The sequence below is a fragment of the Lissotriton helveticus genome, chromosome 4_1 (genome assembly GCF_964261635.1).
Source record: "Lissotriton helveticus chromosome 4_1, aLisHel1.1, whole genome shotgun sequence".
NCBI lineage: Eukaryota > Metazoa > Chordata > Amphibia > Caudata > Salamandridae > Lissotriton > Lissotriton helveticus.
The window spans coordinates 408,148,161-408,171,916 of NC_136063.1; the positions used below are offsets into that span (position 1 = coordinate 408,148,161).

Consider the following 23,756-nt stretch of genomic DNA (forward strand, 5'->3'; position numbering starts at 1 on the left):
GCTTGAGATCAAAAGAGGGGCCCACTCGAAAAGCTGGCAATCCTATCTAGATGATTGTTTACACACCTTTGAATGCCCGAAATTAGTGGATGAAACAAGGAGTAAAATGGTTTACAAAAAAACAATTAATCGATCAGCAGCCCTTTTGTCTTGTATAATGGACAAAGATGAACTAAGGGTAAAAACATCTTTGGTCAATTTCTAATTCTTTTATTAAACTGTATCCCTAACCTTATTTGCTATTCCATCTAAAACCTTTAATTAAGAATACATTTATGTTGTTAAGGTTTGGGAGATACCCAACCAAAGAAGGAACCCCAAAATGGAAAAAGAGTGGCAATCTAATGTCTGTAGATTATGTGGCAAGAATGAAGAAACCTTACAGCATATAGTAACTTTGTGTCCAAAACTGCTTGCAGAACGAAAGATGATTTTAAAGCCAATTTTTAAGGAAATGGGAGTAAGAACTTGCAGAACTGCAATTATTGTATGTTTAGGTGGTAGTACAGCTACTTTAATTCATCAGTTTGTGAAGTGTATCCTTATAGCTGAAACAAAATTATGTCAGGAAGACATCTCTGATATGAAAGTGAATTACAAGGTGGATGACATAATATTTTTTAAACATTTTTAGGTACAGTTGGGCGATTTTAAAGCACGTTCTAAGCATAATTTTTACAATTGTTCCACCTTATTTTAACGTCACCTGGATTATATCTTCTTTATGGATAATACCTATTGCTAGCACTTGGCACTTTAATTTAATCCTCGGTGTTACCGGACTAATAGTAACAGTATTTGCTTTCGTAAGTACAAGTCGAGGTGCCTTTCCCACTCGCATATGTTACTTTAATACAAAGTTCTCCAAAGTTGGCCGGTGGGCAGTGTATTATGCTTAATTTTAATCTTAAATAGTTTTATAAGAAATTTTTGCTGCTTATGTTGATCAAGATTGCACATTGCACTTTATTCCTCTTGCTGTTAAATTGCCTATTAGAAAACTAATTTACCCCTACTTGAGCCAATTATGTATATGTGTTACTGTCGAACTCATCTCGGATTTAATAATGTGCTGGTTTTGTATTTTTTTGTATTTTTTTTTTATCGGTCTGTTTTAATTGGATTGTAAACCGAATTTGCTTCCTGCTGTTTGTAATGATTTTAATTAATCAACAAATAAATAAAATAAACTTAATGTAGCAGAAGAAAATTATTGCATTACACTAGAAAGAGCACAGCAGAGAGGTAAACAAATGACTTCATTGTGCAAAGCAGGGCAAAATGTGCCCTCTTGGTTACACTGCTTAACCCACCCTCAAACCCAGGTTTACTTCCTGTGCTAGAGGGTCCTCAAGGGAGAACATGTAGGAGATCACTCGTGGTAGGTTCCCGGAGGATAGAGAGGGCGGCTTTAAGTAGAAACACCCATTGAAGGCTAAAGCTTTTTTGCCTGAATAGACTTTACAACAAACATGTGATTTAGAAGGTTAACTATTCAGAGAATTTCAACTACTCATTTGAGAAATTGCATCTTTCATATTTCTATTCCCCTTCAGTAGATGGCTATACTCCGAGGGGGTGACACACCCATCACCAGAAACCAGAGTATTATAGGGTTTCAGTCTCTTTAAATTATATTCATAGGGGGTGGACAAGAGAGACTATGGAGCAGACACATTTCTTCAAGCTTCTATGCACTAAGCATATAGCTCCTAGGTAGAGCAACTCGGGAGACCACAGAGCACAAGACATAAGTAAGAGACAAGTGTAATGCCTTGAAAATACCATGGATCACGCAGCGACCTCGTCTTACCAACGTCTGGAAAGGCCCTAGCGATGGCTGCAAAGTAGGACCTTTTGGCAGTACACCAGCCACATGTAAAGCAACATAGCGGGCCTATCAAAACCGGAACTCTTGCTCCAGAAAGGCACCAGAGGAAAGAGCCAATACCAAGACTAAGGAGGTCATTGCAGTCAGGAACTGGGGCTAGAGGTACTGCTTACTGTTAATTCTAGCTTGTGTGCAGAGGAGCAATAATTTAGCTTGTACTGAATACCTTTCAGGGAAGCAATTGTTGGTGGTCATTACAGGGGTGCTTGCACCGATAGCATTCAGGCTGGGTGCGTGTGGAGGATGTACTACACAGCAGAGCACTGGCAGCGAATAACAATTTCCAGCAGACCACAAACTCTCTCAGTACTATAGAGATGGTGGCCATCTTGGTTCTTCAAGTCTAACTTTTCTTGTGGTTCACAGCGTCCTTGCTTGGCAATCATACTACAATGTTGCAGCTGCCTACACCTCATGACAAGTATGTTGGATTTCAACTATCAAGATACACTGCTTTCTACGGGATTATGCTATAAACAATTCAGATTACAATGAAGTATCCTGAAGAAGTGTGTTATGAAAAACAACGTTTAAACTGTATCTTGCACATTTGTTTGAACTCTTATAGACTGTGTTACAGTTATCTGTACTCTTAAGACTGTGGTTGTGTGCTCTTCTAAAAGCCAAGTAAAGAAACAAGACATAATCTTAAGAGAACAACTGCATATATGTGTATATTCGTGAAAGTTTTGTACAATGTCCTAGGTTTCCAGTCTCTGTATATATTATTAAGAGAAGGTAACAATAGGATGTTAATGGTATTCCTCATTTTACAGTTCTTCAGAAGTCAAAGAGAACCTATGCTCATATTCCACAAAATAGTGTATTGCGACAAAGCTTGAAATAATTATTCTAAGCATAGGGAGAGGTGTGGGTGTGCATTCATTTTTTGAGAATACTTATCTTTCCTTATGATAGTGTCCAGAATTCCTAGGTAGCTATCAAAGCATAAAGAGTGGGTTATTCCCTCCTCAACAATAAAAGAACAGCATATTACTCTCTGTGGATCTACATTTATGGGTTAATCAACACTGCTTTTTGAAAATGTACAATCATTATTACTAAAGGTAGATAACCAGAACCAGGATGCAAGGGTTAAGTACAATGAAATAAAATGACATTTAATGGGCCTCATGGGTATTGGACGAAGATCCGATTACCGTTGAATAGGCTTGACAAGTGAGGCATGTAGTCACTTTACCTCAGTCAGTGCAGTTACCACTCATGACCGACTGGGATTGCGACACTACGCATGGATCGAACAGGTTGCAGCAGGGCTGGACTGGGAATTCAAAGCAGTCCTGGCAATTTTGTCGACGAGCCCCCATTGGGGAGAACAGGGGGGCAAGTGTGAAGCACTGCTGCTTTTGTTACTAGGGGTTGATATTGCAGCACCTCTGCAAAACTGGCCCCCAGTAACAAAACCTCCCCCACCGCTGCAAAACCGGCCACACCCTCCCAGCCTCCTGGGGAACACCTGATGCCCAGTATGGCCAGTCCAGCCCTGACAGGTTGGCTAAGCACTCTTCATCAATTGTGATGTAAGGGAGGAGGTGTGGTTACAGACCGAGGAAAACACACGTGTAGCAGAACACGCAAAAGACTGATAAGCAGCCGAAGTGACGTCTGCTAGTGTCTATGATGTCATCCCAAAGAAGTCCAAAGGTAGCCATGATGTATGTTGTAAGTAAGAGGTTTATAAAGCTTAGTTACAGGATGGTAAGTAGGATCATAGGTTCAGTAGTTCAGCAGTTAGGAAGTTAAGCCACACCAGGAGCAGCATTATTGCTGTGCAGCCCGCACACTCCATCTGTCTCTCTTTCCACTCCACCAGGCACTCCAGCATTCCACTACCTCATCAGGCATTCAAACATTCCACACACACACCACATTCATACTGTCTGAGCAGCAGGGAACAGGCAGCTATGGGAAAGGATGTAAAGCAACATTACAAGTTACAACAGTCTACCTTGTAGTAGTCGTAGAGGAGGCCCAGGGCCGCCGCGCTGTCTTCGTCGCCGTTGATGCTCATCATGGCCTTGGTCGCTGCCGTGAGGGGGTTTTCCAGGTATGACTTCCAGGCCTCATCTTCACTGGTGTACACTCTCCTGCTGTTGAATGTGGTGTCATTGGGGACCAGGACAAGAAGCCTTTTACTGCTGCAACAACAGATGGCAGGGTTGGTTTTTATCTGAAAAGCGCTTCGATGCCTTGTCAGAGGTAGTAAGTGCTATATAAATACAATTACAATCCTTTACATGCACTTAATAAAAGAATTAGCCCAGTTTGTTTTCTACAATTGTTCAAATGTTCTGCATATTGATAATGAACGCCGCCCCTTAGAAGAGAACACGTTATGTGTGATTGAGTTCACTCGTGCTGAGACGTGGTCTTCAAGAGTAAGATATACTTTCTGTTTAACTTTTAGACTGTTCTCATTTTCAAAGTACCGTTCTCATTTTCAAAGTAGACATGGTTAGTTATAAAGTTGTTGAAACGAATCCTGTACATTTTGAACACATTTGCAGAAAATAAGCCACGGCATTAACTAATAATACTTAAAATTAAAACAAATAACTGCTTTCGTTAAGCTAAAAAAACTTGATAATTAATCCTAATTAATTAAATTCAACATCATCGGCTGCAATGTTAATTAAAAAAGTAGCAATTAATTTTTGCTGTAATAATAGCTCATGATATGAAATAGAATTTGATGTTATTAATATTCCAAAATAAAATATCTTTGCCTGTCTAATTATAGTTATAATTAGAGCTCCCCGTTGCATAATTAGGCGCTCAGCTGTAAAAGGCGTAAGAGTCCTTCCAGTCTCTTCTCAGCCCCAAATGAGCTGTAGAATTATTATCAGATCCAGTACTGTGGATTCGCATTGGCTTGTATGGCATAGTGCAGTCCATGCATCTGCCCCTTTTATGCCCTCAGATTGTTTGCCAGTTTCTGTCTTCGTTTTGTTACATTGTTCTCTATGCTCGTGTTTTGAGTTCAGGGACAGCCCTCCACTGTGCTGCAGCCAACACTAGCATTTGGAACGAGGGGACATGCACATTATGTACTGCACATCACTCTGCTTTTGAACTGCGTGTGTGGCTTCAAGGAACAGGAGCCAAATCGGCCCAGCCACTCTCTCATTTTTAAATTCAGAAAGGTAACAACACTCCAGTGTTTCAATAAGTGTCTGTGACCAGGCAGCACACATTATCTCGCCCTGGTGCATGTTGCCACACTGATTACTGGTTCTTCTCTCTGGTGGATCGCGCTTCCTCTATATGTTTTAATCTGCATTACAATTATAATTTGCATGTCTTTCGCTTACATATCCACACCATATTCAGCCGCGGCTGTATGCCACCCCTTATACGCGTGCTTGGCTTCCTTTACTGTATTTTTCCATACAGTTTAATCTATTGCTGTCCTATCAGGCCACTGATCCAAGTTTAAGAGCTGCATGAGTGCAGTTGATATTGGGATGGTGAGATGCATTGCACTTCCATTTCAATAAAACCGAGGTTGCTCTGGTCGAAAAACAGGATCATTTATAGTCTAAATCTTTGGGTTCCATTGACACTGCTTTGTCCCCGTCACATATGTCAGAATACTGGGGTTTGTCACAGACAGAGGCAGAACTCTTAAGCCTTAAGGGGGATGGATAGATATATCTTTGCCTCTCCTGGCTGATAACTCTAAGTAAAAATGCCTCTTGTCACCACCATATCAAAGAGGCATCAAGGTAACAGTTCCAGGGCTGAAAAGTGCTGAACTCTGGGATTTTTTCTTCAAAAACAAATTCTTTATTCTCAGTTATATGATCAAATGATCCGATGAACATCTAGGTCAAACTCCAAAGGGCCAACACGTCTTCCAAAGCAACCCTCTTTGTCAAGGCTGTAAAACTACAATATGTGTCAGAAGGATAAAACGTAGTAGCATCACACTGTCCCTCAGATTCTGTATACATCTGGGACAATTCATTGCCTTGGCACCAAGCCAATAGAACTGAAAGATAGATCAGATCTGTTTATTTAGATGATGTTTTATCCTTGTACCTGATAGAACAATGAATTGGATTCGTTTTTAGGTCTCGCTGATCCAGCACGCATGCGCTGTCAGCTAGACATTTAGGGGGCAGGTGGATTGCCCCCGCTGGGACGGCGGTAGCTACCGCCGGGCCGGCGGGGGCAATCCGCCCGCCATCCTCAACAAAATGAACCCCCGCCACATTAGGATGGAAAGTCCGTACGCGGCATTTCCACCAGTCGCGAAGTCGACCGGCGGAAAAAGTGCCTTATGCCGCCCCACCACTAGATGGTGCCACAGGCCATGTTAACCACCCAGCTTTTTGTTCATATTATGTATTTCCCCGAGTGTGTATTTCTATCTCCGAGAGCAAATTCATATCACTAGGGGAAGGTATGGCCAGGGCCGGCTTTAGTACTCCCCTCTTAAAAGCAAAACAGGTTCTCTTTTCTATAGGCCATCTCACGTTCAGGGTCCCCAATTTTTGTTGATACACAAGGGATCAAAACATTTGTTGTCTTCATCCTGAAGGAGGCTGGCCCCTCCTATTACCTTCCTGAATACCTTGTGCTATTTGTTGCGTTAGCAACACTAGTCAGAGGGACCCATACAACCATCTCCCTGCCCTATTTGAATGCTTTACTTTGCATATTCATGTTTATAGTATTTGAAAAGAAAGTCCAGTCTCGTTCCATTCTATTCCAGTTTTCTGTCTCCCTGATCCCTCGATAACCCTGACCCTGGCAAGCCTTTGGTCATTTTTCTACGTATGTGCTTGCCCCCCCACCCCCCTTCACAAAACATGACTGACCCACGCTGGAGTTCCCCTTTCCTGGTGTTAGGTATTTTCTGAGAATGCTTTGGATGGAGTCCAGGTCTCTGGTGGGGTTCAGCATTTTGAGGCAAAGAGGCAAAGAATTCAGGTGAGGAAGAGCTCTAAAGAACCATGCAGAGCTGACACCATTTCCAAAAAGCTGTCTTTCTTATATGTTGCATGGCTCTCACTGCCAAGAACACTGCTACCACCATAGACCCGCACACAATGCAACAGATCACAGAGAGCTTGCTAGTCCCAGATATTAGTACTGTCTGACCCCTTACCCCTGCTCTCCGCTACCCCTCTCTCCACACTTCTGAATACTACATCTTCATCTACCCCTAGGTAGGTGCCTCTCCTTATTGGCACCACAACATTGCGCCTAAACTTAATACACAAGGAACTGAGCTTCTCTCCGCCTCTACCATCTCCATACTAGCAGCGGAAGAGGACCTATCTTCGTGTTCGCAGTGCAGAGTTCCTCACACTCCAACCGGCTAGCTTTTCTGGCCCTTGCTGAACCCATGCGAAATCCAGCAACTATCATTAACAAGCATTGGCATAGCCAATAGTTCTTGCCTTTGGGACCTTATAAGTGATTAGCCATGCAACAGTTAATGTTGTTGCACCAAGGATTTTGTGCTGCACAACTAAATACTTATAAGGTCCCAAAAGCGAGACCTATTGGCTATGCCAATGCTTGTTATACTGGGTGGGAGAGTGAAAACCTTGTTATGAATGTCTTTTTATTTAATGTTTTGTTATTTTTCTGTATCGTATTTATGTGTATATTTTATTATTTCAGACTTTTCATCACCAGTTACTCATCATTGCTTCAGCCCCCACCAGTGTCTCTCTGCATTCCCTTCTCCCCTCTATGCAGAAGGAGTGTCACAGAAGCCAAATAGGGGATATGAGGGTAGTCCCATATAAAAACACACAAATAGAAAATGTGGGCACCACCATAATATGGAAAAACACATAGTTTAAAAAAAAAAACAAGTCACAAGGGAGGAGGGCTACAGAAGCCAAATGCTGTGTAATTTCCTGAAAGTGGCCTACCCCCTTGCCACCTGGCAGAGGTGCAGGCTGTATGTAAGTAACCAAGGAGTTCTAAGGAATGCCAGAACCACGAAAAAGAAGAAAACGAGGAGTGCAAGAGGTGGAGAACCTTACAAAAAATAATGAAAGAAACAGATATTACACTCTAGGAAACTCCCAGGTGGTTTGTATGCATCCGTGGTTTCCGTTGGTAAAAAGTCCTAGAACTGGCAACAACACACCAATAACACACGTTATTCACAGTTCCGGTATTATCAAACACCACGTGTATATTTTTTGATCTTGCAATTCAAGTTTGGTTGTGTCCACCATGGAAAGTGGGAGTAAACACCCATGATTTGAGCCTGACTTGTAAACCAGTTTTCGGCCAATGGAGTTTGCACCTTAACACCTCATTAGAAGACCCATTTTAGGTGGGCCCTTAGTGTTTTTAGCAGTATGTGCCTTAGAGCGCTGCAGTACTATGATGAAAGTAGGCCATATACCAAGATAACTAGGCTCAGTTCTGACATTTTAGGACCCATGCTATTTTTATCAAAGAGTTTCACTTGCTCTTGGTGATGTTTATGGCTGGCTATATTTGATCCGAACATATTTTGTTAAAGAATATTGATAGATTATCTTTATATATGAAATTCTAATGAGCTATATAACCATTCTTTCATACGTACGTTTTTGTGCCTAAAGTCACCAAACTGATATGGCAAATTCTTTCCTGCCTGTTCAGGGAAGGGCTGCGCTATATAAATAATCCCAACAAAATTACAGAAAACCTTACTCCCGCACCATAAATTCATATGATAAGTGTACAGTTACTCTATATTGCCAAGGACTTGATGCATGTAAACATGGCTAAACACACCACAGTGACACATACATTTAAAGCAGATGATAATATTAAAAAAAAAATAGAACTTTATATAGTTTATTAGGTGCAACTAATTAGAAAAAAACTTCTATTAAAAAAGTCAGAAAGTTGCTTTGGTGCAGGTACTTCAACGTTTAGAGCACATTTTGGACCTCTAGGAGTTCTTAAAGAATTATTGTTGGTGGACTCCTGAGAATTTGCAAGATTTGCATAGCACTCCCATGCGTAACTATTTCTTATACAGAAATGCAACAGGTGTATACTTTCACCTGTGGAAATAAGGCGCAAAAGTGCATTTGCACTTTTATTTATTTTCTTTGCTTCTCAAAGGATAAAATATGTTTCCTAGTGCAGGAATCCCTTTCTCTTTATTCCATGCGCACCGTAAAAACACATTTATTCCTGCACTTAGAGGAAAAAGAAGACAAGAAGGCTGGGTTGCACCATCCACTCACCGAGGATCCCTAATGTTATCCCCATAAATATCAGAATTGCTCTAACCTTTCGCTATCCAGAAAGTAAGACACATCTCTTCAAAGAGCACTACCACCAATCACCGTAGAAACCCTCATACAATCTAATTCATTGTCAACAATCATGAACCTTTTCTAGGGGTCACAGAAACCCTCATATAATCCGCTTCATTTTCAGCAATCATGAATCTTATGCTCATTGTTTAGCACTCAGGGGGCACCCCTCTTACATTCACTGTATACAACTGCAAGATACTTAATACAAAGAGGAGTACATGTGAAGGTTTTTGTCATTGGAAACTACCTTAAAAGTTTGGCAAATACCAATACACCTGTGAGTTTGCGGGGATTCTATAGCTAGCAAATATTCTTACATAGAAATTGCATCTCACCCGTGATTGCGTGTGAGTGTGTCCTATTCTTGAAACTGTGAATTGCGAATGAGATGTTGCTTTCACAAATGCTTTTGTTTGCTCATCTACATTTATCATACCTTAACAGTCTCTTTTCCACGGTGAGCCACTAATAAAAAATTATGATAATCCTTCGCTGGAGTTGCCAGTATACCCGCTTTTCCTCAGATTCTTTGTCGCAAATAGATACCTTAGAGGTGGGTCATTATTTACGCTGCTGTCATTTCATCTACTCTGTGCTCATCATTGCATCCCTTATAGTGAGTGTTTGCAGTCGTTTCTAATTAGGTTGAGCTATTAAAAGTTGGTTTAAACTAAACAGGAGGGATTCATTTGGATAGCAAGGGACCAGCACTCAATTCAATTTTCCTTTGGTAGTTCCTGTTATCCTCATTACTATTCTCCCAACAGCCCTTGTGTGAACTCCCAACATTAAGCATTTTCTCTACATTTACTTTGACTTACATTGAAGATTATATATGGAAAAACTCAATATTCATGGTGTTCTGTTAAACGGACATTCATTCCTATAGGGCAAGGATTAAAAGGAGATGGAAATGGGCGGGAGGGAGGGATTATAAATACATCAAGTCATAACAGGGAAACACACACACCACACCAGTGACATTGGAACGTCCAGAACACACAGAGCAGCAGCAGCAGTCATAGAAAGAAGTGAAGCTGCTTTAAGGACAGAAAATGAGGATGACATGGCATAAAATTAGATATTTTTAGGATTAAAGGGTGAGTAGAGGTAAAAGGCGGTAATGGTAGTTTTAGGGTCTAGGGCTTGGTAGTGGTAAAGGGGGGCAATGGGTTACTTTAGGGTTTAGGGGTAGGCAGTGTTAAACAGAGGTATGGGTCATTTTAAGGTATAGGGATGGGTTAAGGTAAATTGAGGTAAGAGTAATATTAGGGTTTAGGGTGGCATTTGTAAAGGGAAGTAAGAGTAATTGTATGGTTTAGGGATGGGTAGAGGTAAACACAGGTAGGGGCAGGGTTGCACTGCCCCATGGGGCAATCAGGCAGTACCCCACGGGCTGGTCTGACAGGACAGTATGTCCGCTAATGTTTTGGCTGTTTATGGGCTTATTTTTTGGTCTTCTGGGCTGATTTTTACTGTTGATTTCCCTGACATTAAAACAGATGTTGCCTGCAGCAAGCTCCGATCTATGCAGTCTCCCATACTTTACAAAACACACATAAAATGTGTCTTTACAAGTTCAAACTGCCACCATTTGCAAACATGGGACACTTATTTAGCTATCTAATTCACTAATGAAGGCCACTTTTATTTTGGTGCCCTGGCCTATTTTCTGTCCCAGTCCGACGCTGTAAGGGTCAGTTTAGGTTTTAAGGGTGGGTAGTGGTTAAGGGTGTTTAGGAGTGAATTAAAAAAAAGAAGGAGGTGTTTGGGGGACACGCCATTTATGTAAGGGGTTGGAGGTTTAACCCCACCAAACATACATTATTTAAAAAAATAACAACTGTATATATACTTCCCATATGTAAAAAAAGGCATTCTTGGTGAAGGAATGCATTGCAAAAGCATCTATGTGGTAAAGGCTGAAAGGAAAAAGCATGTATATATGTTAACTGCATGCTTTGTAAAGTCATGCCTTACTGCCCTGCATTCATAGAGATGAAATCCTAGTCTGTAGTGGTACTGAGAGCAATGGGTGGGGCATAGTGCTTCAGTGGGAGAGAGGTCTCCAATCCAGAAGGAGGCTTAAGAGAGGGACACACAGTACCTACCTTGCCCCCAAATACATGCTGGTCAGGCGAGTAATGAGTTGGTAGTACTGGGCATGTACTGGTCCAGTGGAGGTTTGAAGTGTGGCCATGCATGTGCTCACCTGATGGGGATGCAGTCTGTGTCACATAGCTGAACCAACAGAAGTGAGGTGTCAGGTGAATGCCACCACTCGAGGTCTGAACCTTGTGCTTATGAACAATTACTGATTCGGCCTAGTTTCTTTAATGATGCTATAAAAATAATAAATTGATTGATGAATGTAGTGGTGCATGTCACATTAGGTTTGTATTTCTTAAGAAGTTCTGGGGAGATTATAGGGCATCTGCAGTGCAGAGTGGTTGATAGGAACCCTAAGGGGGGTTGGAGGAGGAATGCTATGCCACAAATTCCCAGAATTGAGTTAAATAATGGAATATATTTCCTGTGCTACAGGCACATTCTCTTACACTTAAGACCAAATGCATGTATTTGCGGCACAGAGAGGTTCAGTGCTTTGTGGTATTATTAGTTCAATTCACTAGTATGTCCAATGTGAGAATTTGCACAGTGTTTGGCATCTCTGTGTTGTAAATACTGCTATAAACATGGGAAGTGTTATATCTGTGAGTGTGTGTGTGTCACCATGTTTGTGAAGAGAGAAGCAGTACTGTGTGTATGATTTAGCAACAGTTCCCTGGATGAGAGGCTCAGAAGCAATTTTTGTCCCGTTGGTCAATAGGTGACATGGTGTGAGTAGTTAATGTTCTGTTTGGATCTTAACTAACTTTCATGTTTTTATGACTGTGGGAATTGGTAATAAAGTTGCATATGACAAGCAGGTAGGGAATATTTTCATGTTAGTGTTGACTGCAGAGTGAAGGGTTCTTGGGTAAAGCAGAGTAAGACCCCTGGACAGTTTTTGCAAGCTGTGATACTGTTGTATGAGACAAGCATGAGTAAAAGGCACCACTGTTAGTGTTGACTTTAGGGCTTGTTGGTATTGGCCAGTTTTAGGGCAGGAGGCCCTATGATAGATGACAAGTGGTGGTACAGCAATGTGAGTATGCCTTAGCAGTTATCAGGTTTGTGTTTATGTGTTTTTGTGACAGGCTGTTGTTGGAGGATGAAGGGTTAGGCAACCTTCAATCTTACATTTTTGCTTCTGCTGTTTTATGCAATTGTGTATGAATAGTCAACTAGTACTCTGAGCTGGTCTGGAGGTTGAGGCACGATTTTTAGTGAATGAATCTCTGCATCCCATCTGTGAAGAGAAGGTTGTCTGCCATCAGGTTGGGTTGTGTATCATATTCTAACTCTGTGATGGGCGATGTGTTGTATTTGTTTGAACGCTGCGTAGTCAGGAGCTTTCTCCTCAAAGAAAAATGTAGGCTAACAGAGTGTTCCAAGTATAGATATGAAAATGTGATGAGCAAAGAAGAACAGTAGTTCCTGGTATGGTGTGGAAACTACAACGTTTACGAGCTTAAAGTTTCATTTTTATAGTTATTAAAGCAATGTTATTGAATCTTACAATCCCTGCACATTGATTTTTACAGTGTCCCCACCATCCTCTTATTGCCATACCAGTTGCAAAAACAACTTTTCCATTTTACTCAGTATGTGCACTTCATTAAAAAATGCCATCATTAGGAAGCACAGTGCCTATGTTCTACTCCAATTTTCCGGCAGCCACCTCTAAGTAGCCATGAACTAAAAAGCATATTGATTCTAAATTTAAATATCTTAACCCCATCAGACCATCAAAGATGGTACCCACAACAATGTTAAAATCATAATAGATACTGCTGAAGAACTTGCCCCTCTACAACTCTAAACTTCCCACATTAGACCCAGCATGAATCTCTGATTCACTAGCCAAAACAAGAAGTAGGCTTAGGAAAGTAGCAAATGAAGGGAGAAATTAGAAACAACCCCAATTACTTTCTATGTTCAGGAAACTCAGGAATGCTACTCTGTCTGTTTTCAGATGCAAATAATGTCCTTTCCCAGTTCCACTTGATACCTTATTCCAAAACTTCACCAAATATTTGGTGTTACAATCTATTACTCCCACAAAGGAAAATTGTGAGGAATTCCTTACATAATTAGCAGAAAAAATCTAATTGATAAGAAACATCAACATGAATGCCCCCATCGTAATTCTCTCTCCTGAATATTCTCACCAGTCGTAATCTTTCTCACCTATTACTACACAGGAACTGTTGGCATCCATAAAAGACCCAATTTCCATAATGACATATATGCCCAAAACAATTAAAGCCAATTTCAACATTCTCCATAATTTATGCTGCTCACGATTAATGACTGAGTTGGCCTAGGTATCTTCCCTACTTTATTGAAGATCAATGCATAAATGAAATGCCTAAAATCAACACCATCAGAGCAGCAAATTATCATCTGATATCAAATTTGCCAGAGAAAGCCTTAGAAAAAGCAGTGGTTAACCGACTAAAAGCAATTGTTAATTAACACCTCCTGGCCAACTATCAATCAGGATTTAGACCTGGCTTCGACATTAAAACTGTGACTTTAAACCATTAACATTCTGGACATAGGAAACTCATCCCTGTTAGAGCTGCTAGAATTATCTGTAGATTTTGATATAATCATCGGAAACTCTTGAGCAATGCATGGGTTTCTACATGGGTCCTATCCAGATTCAAATAATTTCTTACGAACAGATCCCTATTAGTGAACATTGTAGACTTTACCTCCACCACCTCCAAAATGAAAATGTCATCTCTCAGGGTTCAATTCTAGTCCTTACCTTGTTTATCTATACATGAAGGCTGTAAACGTAATCCTAAGCAACTCAAGCATAACTCTGCACTTATATGCATGCAACACCCAGCTATATATATTTTTTAAAAACCTCAATGATTGATGACATCTCCACCCTTGGACACTGCTGCTGCTAACTTCAAATCTAGATTTGGAAGATATCCCTTCCAGGAAATCCCCCCAAAAGCATAATTCCTCCTTCTATCTTTGTCCCATGAAATTAGAGGGTTTCTTATCAACTCTAACTTGATCAGCCACACTCCCTAGGTGTTCATCCTGGACTCAAACCCCATACTAAATTCCCACAGTAGCAGTGTGGCTAAACCTGCCATCTTCCACCAACATACCATGAAAAAAGTCACCTTATCCCCCAGTCCATATGAAAACAGCAATTCATGCCCCAGTTGGTCAAGGATTGACTTCAGAAATACCATCCTAGCAGGAGCTTCTCAGGCACACATTGCTCCACCCAGAATCATACTAAATTAATCTGTAACTCCGACACTGCAGGCAGATATGACCATATTACCTTAATATTGCAAAATTTACACTACTACCATCACAGCCAGAATCACGTTAACAAATTGCTGTTTCGTGCAGAGAGCCATTTATGAAAATAATCCACCCTTCCTAGCGAGCACCTCATAGTTTCCGGTCACTCAAGGAGCCTCAGAAGTCATAGAACCCTTCTTAGTGAAACCTCGGAATTTCAAAATAGTGTAGAAACAGTGCTTCTCGGGGACGGAAATTGTTGTCTCTGAACCTGAGAAAAGAGAGCCCAATTTCTACCTTCCATAAGCATCTCAAGACTGATCGGTTCAGATAATTCTTTGACTAAATCTCCTGATTATATCAGAAACTCTCACTAGAAGTCTCAAATCTGGCACATTATTTGTTCTCTTGAAAGTTTTTAAAATCTTTCTCCACATCTCAATGTGCTTCCAAATGTTCTTAATCTGCTACAAATGTGAAGCACCCTCATACTAACAAGTACAGGTACCCTCCATGCAAATAAATAAACATATAGGGGCGGATTTATAATAAACTAACGCAGCACGGTCTAGCAAGTCATTTTGCTGTGCCGTGCTGCGTTAGTTTGGAAAGCACAGTGATGCGACATATATACAACAATATGTCTCATCTCAGTGCTTCCCCCTGCGCTGGCGCACAAACTGCTGTCATGTGCCGACGTAGGCACCCTTGCACCATGGTGCAAGGATGCCTGCGCCGTGGGGAGATTGTTTTTGGAGATTGTGTCGCCCCTCATATTTGCCCTGTTACTGGAGCCTTTGGCGACCTGGGTCAGGGGTGACCCATGATCAGGGGGCTGAAATGGTCAGATCAGCATGATGACCGCATCTCCCTCTATGCGGACGATATCTTGTTGTACGAAGCGGCACCAGCGGCCTCGATCCATGAGATCCTACGCATTTTTGCAATCTTCAGTGCCCACTCGGGATACACAATTAACTGGACAAAGTCTGTTCTTTTCATGCTTCGGGGCTCAGTGCCACAGATGCCCAAGGGCACCAATAATACTGTGGCTATTGAGGGATTCCGTTATCTCGGCATCTTTGTTACTCAACACCTTGCCCAATTCTATGACAATAATCTTAAGGCCCCATTAACTAGACTGCACAATGATGTGCTCCACTGGAGGTCGCTGCCCCTTACACAGCTAGGTAGGGCAGCATTGTTCAAAATGCTGGTGCTGACTCATACGTGCTGCAAAACACGCCCCATAGGGTCCCAGACACCTATTTTATCAGTATGGAGAGCGAGATTAGAACATTTTGATGAGATGGGAAAAACCCATGCATTGAGACACACAAATTGACTAGCGGATGGTATGAGTGAGAAATAGCGTTACCTGACCTAAAACAATACTATTGGGCCTCCCAGCTTGCGTGGTCAATCAGTGGGTTTTTGCCTCGCAGTCTGAGCCGGTGTACCACGCAGACAGATGGGTTATGGCCCTGGGGTATCGACGTGCACTCTACTCCAATCCCAAACGACAGCACCTCACTGGACCCACGGCCCATACCGTTGCACTTTGGCACACCGCACCAAAAGCACTGGGGTGGCACAAGGAATTGACACTGCTCACTCCCCTGTGGGAGTCTGAGCAACTTGGTACGTTGAGTAGATGTCCTGGCTTTGATAAGTGGGATTTGATTGGTATTTCATCAGTTGGGGATCTGTGGAAGCGAAACGAGATGGTCCCATTTACAGATTTACAGGCACAATACCAGTTGGCTGGGTATGAGATGTTCCGCTACCTACAAATCCGCCATGCACTAACCACTGTTGTGACGGGGGTGAGGCTCTACCTGAGGCCTCTCCACTAGAAGACTGACTCTTAACCGATCCCCTGACATGCAAAGCTTTATGGCTCACATACCATAAATTAATTAACAACAAACCAGACCCACTGGTGCGTCTCAGGCAGCTGTGGGAGTCGGACCTTGGGTATCTAGAGGACGATGACTGGCAGGAAGCCCTCTCCTCCCCCAAGGAAGTAGCTATACCACGGAGACTACTACTCATTCAGCTTAATGTGCTACAGAGAATGTACCTGTCTACGCATATGCTGGTCAAGATGGGACGTAGGCCGGACCCTGGGTGTCTTAAAGGATGTACAGCAGAGGGTACATTTTTCCATACGATCTGGGAGTGTCCGAATGTCCAGCCATCCTCAGGGAAAATTATCTCCACACTTGTGACGGTAAGCAGGAAACATGTTGCCCACTCCCCACGATTGTATTTACTAAATGTGTGTGAGGCCACGGACCTGACCCAAACTGAGCACACATGGGCATTGTTGGGGTTTGTCCTTGCCAAAAGAAACATAGCTCAGGGGTGGGGGACTGGAGATTTGCCTAAGTTTCGAAAATGGGCAATATGGACAATGCGATGCTTGCAGAGGAGGGTGTGTTTAAACATAGGGGTTGCCCTGCGAAATGGGATCACAAATGGGCTAAATGGAACATATCCTGTGGTGAAATATGAGTGTCTCCTTTAGTCGAATTGCGGAGAGCAGAATTGGACATTGATCTTATTCCTCCCTAAGTCTGTACAGAGAAAATGGTTCTATCTGTGCTACTGGTCATGAGTCTTTACCAATGTATGCTATGGTTTTGTGGCCTTGCGGTTCACCACTGTACTATCACACCTGTTTAATAAAAAGAGAATAAAAAAGAATGCAACAGTGGGTCAACCTTGTGATATAATAGGTCCGGGGGTCAAAGGGTGCATGTGTTGTCTTCCATAGCCTTGTAATTTGCTGAATCAATGTCCATAGTAATGGACTACACCTCTAAACCTGCCTGAGGAAATACCTTGACTGTGCAGTTATACAATTTCCTGGATACTTTTACAACCTGGATCAAGTGTGACACACGCGATTAGCCCGTAAGCAGAGTTAGAGCTTGGTCCATAATATTCAGCGGGCGTGAATTTCAAATATACAAACTGAATAGAGGAGAGGAGAGGAGAGGCGTTGGCCTAACGGCTAGGGCGGTCGTCCTCGAGTCCGGGGAACTGGGTTCGAGTCTCGACAACAACTCTGAACATCCTGTGATTCTGGGCAAATCACTTAATCTCCCCATGCCTAACAAAGAATGAATGTGTCCTCATGTAAAGCGCGCTGATACCCGATTCGGGTCAAGTTTGCGCTATATAAAACTCCGTAAAATAAAAATAACAGTATGCCGCAGGCTGGAGGGATGAGATGTTCATGTCTGGAATGGACTGTTCCTAGGTGGAACAGGGTCAATACTGATTTACATTAGGTGGGTCTCTGTCTAAGTCCCTGATCAAAAAATGTAGCAAAGTAAAACTTCTCAGTCAAAGGAGGACGATGAGAAAAAACAACAAAGTCAAAGGTAATCTGACCCAGTACCCCCAGACTCAACTCTCAAGCCAAGAATGCATTTTTTGGGGGGTGTCACACCCCCACACACGCCCCCTGAAGCCATGCACCTGCTCGCATGATCACTGTTTACTTTCTATTGCTGCTATTTCATGCTCTTCCCTAACCGCTACACCTTTCTTAGCAGCAGACAGGAAGCTGGTCAGAAGCTCACGGTAAGTAAAGAAGCCACCATGAGAGGTAGAGGTACAAGATGCTGCTTGTGCTCCTCCTGGCATTAAGTTATGTCGATGGATGATCATGTCGAGGGTCTATAACTCCAAATAGAAAATATACACTCGGTACCGCACTCCCCTAAGTAATTCCCTGCCTAGGAATATAACTTTCACTTCTTTGATGAAGTGAGGTGAGGCTTTTGTGTGCTTTATACAATTACTATTACATATTGTCCCTGGAGATGGCAAGGCCTGTGTACACAGACTGGGTACACTTCCTCCAAAGAGCCAAGAGAAGGCTCTTCCTCTTTACGTCACACTCAAACCTGTTCCACAGTGTCTGGGCTTTGACATGTTTTCTTTCCAACAAAACTCCACCTGTAGTTGTGCAAATCTTTTTTAACTGTTTATTCCAGTGTTTACAGTCATTTGAAAAACATATGTATATATATATTACCCTGGTCATTTGCACTGAATGAACAGTTCAAGAATAACACTCTCACAAAATGTGCTAATGGCGGATTACAAAGTATGCAACCGAGGGGTTCTATATCAGAAAACCTAGCACCGAAATACTGTGCTACAAAAACATTGCAGCAAGAATATGGACTACCAAATTATTGGGATGGTAATCTATACTTCTAGATATATACTAACCTTTACAAGATTTTTGTAGTTCATATTTTGGCTTCAATATTTTTGTAGGGCAATATTTAAAACTTGATATTCTGGTAGCATTCTAGTGGTTGTGTGCATATTTGCCTGTCTAATCTGTGTTAGATCTGTCAACCTTAGTGTGGTCTTTCCCCCCCCCAACGTTTTGTCTTTCTCCTCCAATTTTTTCAGACCTCATTTTTAAGGGCATTAGGACTCTGTGCACTTTATCACTGCTGACCAGTGCTAAAGTGCATGTGCTCGCTCGTTACAGCATGGTAATATTGGCTTATCCCCAAGTGGCATATTTAATTTACTTGTAATCCCTAGTAAAGTAGAATTACATGTACCCAGGGCCTGCAAATTAAAAGCTACTATTGGGGCTGCAGCACTGCTTGTGTCACCCACATAAGTAGCCCTTTAAACATGTCCCAGGCCTGCCATTGCAATGTCTGTGTGTGCAGTTTAAACTGCCATTTCAACCTGGCTAAATATAAAATGTGGAGAAGCGTGGCTCAGTGGTTAGAGGCGGCAGACCCGAAAGCTGAGATCGACCGTGGACCAGGGATCGATTCCCCGCCTCGGCGGGTCTCGGGCTCAAAATTCCACGGACTCGACAATTCTCGCTGCGGTGCCTACTCAAATCACGGGGTCACACTCTGCAACTCTGGGCAATAGCTTGCTTAATCTCCACTACGGCCCCTCGTGGTGGGATGCCTGGCTTTCACCTTGTGGACACCCTGCCGGGGTTTCTCACAGGGGAATACCAGGACGGGTTCCCTAAGCAAGTGCCAGGATGCCCTTTGGGTGACAGGTTTGCGCTATATAAGTACACCTACATTTACATTTACCTATGCCAGGCCCAAACCTTCTTTTTTAATACACATACGTCACCCTGAGGGTAGGGCCTGGACAGCCCAGAAGGTAGGGTGTTCTTTATCTAAAAAGTTGGGCATGTATTCTAAGTTTTACATGTCCTGGTAGTGAAAAACTCTTACATTCATTTTTCATCATTGCAAGGCCTATCACTAACCGTAGGATAACACTGCAGTTGCCTTACTGGAATTCTAAATGACCCCCAAAGTAGTATGTCCATGAATGACAAAATGCACCAAATATTGGTGCATTATTATTTTAAATCTTTCCTATCTAGGTAAGGTAAACAACCATTTTTAGGTCTGACTTGAAAACACAGTTGTCTGCATAGTATATTTTTAGCAATTCTTTAAAATATGCATAGAATGGGATTTCTCTAGGCTACACTCAAAGGAGAATTACTCTCTCACCTTATGCTATCAGTTGACAATGTATCATCCAATTTCCAGGAACTGCTTCCATTGGAATACACATGGGAATATTCTAAATCTGAGAAATAAGCTCAACTATGCTGTTTGTGACATTCCGCTTTTTTCTTCTAAATGAATTCTACACAGAATGTAAACTTCTGTGCCACAAAATGCAAAGTGTTTTCTACTGTTTCCCAATATTAGCAAAGAGTTAGTGTGATAAACAACTTTTGTGCATACATGGATTGCAAACAGCATTTGTGAATGCTGGTATTTACGTTTGTTGGAACATTTTGTCAATGTTTGCATTGTGTCAATGCTTGTTTTTAATATCGAAATCCAAACTTATAGAGGGATGTATGATGTTACATCACATTCAGTTTTAACACACGCATTTACCACGCATGCATTACAACACGAATGCCATTACAACGCAACCCGTTACCATGCATGTTTTTTCAACAAATATGCGTTTATCACACATGCCATTACAATGAATTTCGTTTTAATAGCATGTATACCAAAGGCATATGTGTGACCCCTACACTAAACCCTTATCCCGTCCCTGGTGCACCCCACCCCAAGCCCAAATCCTTCTAAAGCAAAATACCCCTCCCCTGTCCAAAACCCTTAGGGCCCGATTCACAAAAGTAATCTGAGACTAAATCCTAACTTTACGACTTTCGGTATTAACAAAGGGCATTTAGGAGTAGTAAAGTTAGGAATCCTAACTTTACTACTCCTAAATGCCCTATGAGAATACCGAAAGTCGTAAACTTAGGATTTTAAGACCAAAACTTAAGTTTAACTGAGACAAAATCCTAACTTTAAGACTTTCGGTATTCACAAAGGGCATTTAGGAGTAGTATAAGTAGGAATCTTAACAAGAACTTAAAAATAAGCAGTTTGTGCTTATAGTTCATAGCTATTATCTTGGTCTGCAAACAATAGTAAGCCATTTTGCATCTGTCAGATCTGCCCTGACTTCTAATTCTCATTAAAGTTCGCTGCAGCCAGGTTCTTCTTCCCCTTCAGAGCAGAAAGCATAATGTATAGCCTAGATACCCATTTTGTGTCCTTTGGGGATCTTATTGACTGGGCTAATGACCTGAATTCCAGCAGTTGCCCAGCGAGCCCTAGGATCGCCTCTCGCACAGCATCTCTTCATTTAAAGTAAGTGAGAACATCTAGCTTTATATTGCTGCAGTTTAAGAAATTGCATTTGGCACAGAAGGGTCCCAGCTCAGTAAAGCAGGCTCTGGACAGAGTATGTATCACCCTATGATTCTTGGCAAGTGAAAAGAGAGATTTTTATGCTAAGGGTATCAATGACAAGTATGAAAGGAACACTTAGGACCTTTGGCTTATAGTCTTTCACGCCGAGCATTTGGCAGCTGTTGTGCGGATCCCTCTTCAGGGTCTTGGTAGTAAGTACTCCAGAGGAGTGCAATTAGTTTATTCTTTCTCCAGTATAAAGTAAGGGAGCCTAGCGCCTGAATGGTGCTATTGTCTTACGAAGTGGCACTGTGCCACTAGATAATATGTTTCTGTATCGGGGACCTATGAGTGCCACCCAGCCAGCAAGTGATAGAGGCAGTTTTATCCAGGTCTTAATCTGAAGTGCCAACCTGTCCACCGCTGGCTCGTAGTCTAATCTGTCGATAGCCTGTGCAATCTCTGTTCAGGGTCACCCCTAGGTATTTGACCAAATCTTCCATCCAATGCATTGGATATTCCAGGGTTGTTTGAACTGTGGGATCAGTGAGAGGAAATAGTTTGGTTTTATAATAATCCACATTTGTAAAGCACACAATCACCCGTTAGGGTCTCTAGGCGCTGGGGGCCGTCGGGAAGATTAAGCAAGCTATTGCCCAGAGTCACATGGTGCTGGACGAATCTGCCGCTGGTGCCAGGGATCGAACCGTGATCCCCAGCTTCCGGAGTCAGTCGCCCTGGCTGCGGCGCCACACCTTTTCCACTTTTGATGGGAATAAAGGAGAATCTGCCAAACCTTATCACTTCTCTTATTGTGGTCAGACGTTATCAGTCAGCTTCTAGATGAAGAGTAGGATAACATCAGCATACATAGAGAGGAGTAGGCATCCTAAGTGAACGAAAAAACATCAGGGGTGTCTAAATCAGGGGCATATACATTGACAAGGGCAATCTATCTTTTGTTAAGGGCCCTCGTAGTACAACGTATCTACCTCCAGATCTTTAATTGTTTTGATCAATTTACAATTATTGAGATTTATATCAGAATGCACACTCCCCTGCAATAGGTGCTGAAAGACCAGAAAAATGTATGTTGACCTAATCGCCTAGCAAATTTAGCAGTGCGCTATGGGTCTAGTTATGTTTCCAGAAATAGAAGAGAGGGGTCCAACTCAACCAAAGGGACAGGACACCAACAGTAGACACTATAGTCATACGGAAGCTTCTGTTTCCAAAAGAACACCCTAACAACACCTGCTCTGAATAAAGCTGGCACGTTTTAATATTTGAAATAACATCTGGTTTGGACAAAGGAAAATATATATTATGTATACATCAAATGTGATACATTAGCATTAAATCCTATGTATCTTAAGTGTCCTCAGTGTGCAGCAGGTTGTTGGTTCTGGGGCTTAGACAACACGTTGTAGTTCTCCCTTTTCTGTAAATGTTTTTATATGTGTTTTTAATATTGTGTATTGAGTATATATTTGAAACCATTTTTTTTTAAAAAGGTATATCATTTTTGATATATAGCTAATAAAATTATATGACTTTCTTATATTCCGCTCTGGGTTTCCAATTGGTGCTGGTGAAAGATTTATGATTGGAAGCAGTGTGACTGTGGTGTATGTTTTCAAAAAAAGAGCCCAAAGGGATTACTTTACTTGACTGTAGTGTCTAGTTATGTTTCCTGCAACATGGTCAAATCGATGGTGTGTCTGTCAACGTATATCAGCAATTACCTCTCCTTCTGGGTGTTTTTAGACCCCTGAAGGATACTAGAGCTTTTCTAGTAGGTATCATGCGGCTGAATCTCGAATGGGTCAGTATTGTAGCAGTGAGCTGCGTTGCTGCACAAATGCTCTAAAATAAACAACTGTGTATGAATCATGTCGCACACGATTATTCCCCAGACTCCTACCCACGTCCCCACTCACACTGATCACCCAAACTATTAGTGCCACATACCCCTAACAGATAATGCACTCAACCATTGAGACGTTAAGGTGGTGATACACCCCTGGTGTGGTATGCCATCTAGTCTACACACTCTATGCAAAATGATTAATTTTACTTTATAAGTAGCACGTTATCCATTATGTATTTAGGGCCATACCCCAAGGCACCCACCAAGCGCTGATCGATTCTTACTAGTGAGAAATGTACATTGAGCCAGTATAATACAAACATTAAAAATGCAATAGGTCTCGCCTTTTATTAAGTTAAAGCAATTTGCTTTGCTATACAACACCTTTAGCAAAGCAAATGGCTTTAACTTAGTCGAAGGCGTGACCTATTGCATTTTCAATGCTTTTTGTATCGTGCAACTAGTTTTATTTTTCATATGAGTATTTAATTATTCATTTATATGCAGGGGTTCTCTCTTATGGTCCCTAAAGTAAAGTCCTAGGCTGCTCG

At 41.8% G+C, this 23,756-nt stretch overlaps 1 protein-coding gene across 2 annotated transcripts in view; it reads right to left on the bottom strand.

The window, feature by feature from the left end:
• Window positions 1-23,756, bottom strand: part of GRHL2 (grainyhead like transcription factor 2) — a 499,408-nt gene that overhangs the window by 357,651 nt on the left and 118,001 nt on the right. For both annotated transcript variants that reach the window (XM_078686942.1, XM_078686941.1), the window contains exon 2: window positions 3,861-4,050. In XM_078686942.1, the coding sequence (XP_078543068.1) occupies window positions 3,861-4,050 (190 nt within the window). The remainder of the gene's footprint in view (window positions 1-3,860; window positions 4,051-23,756) is intronic.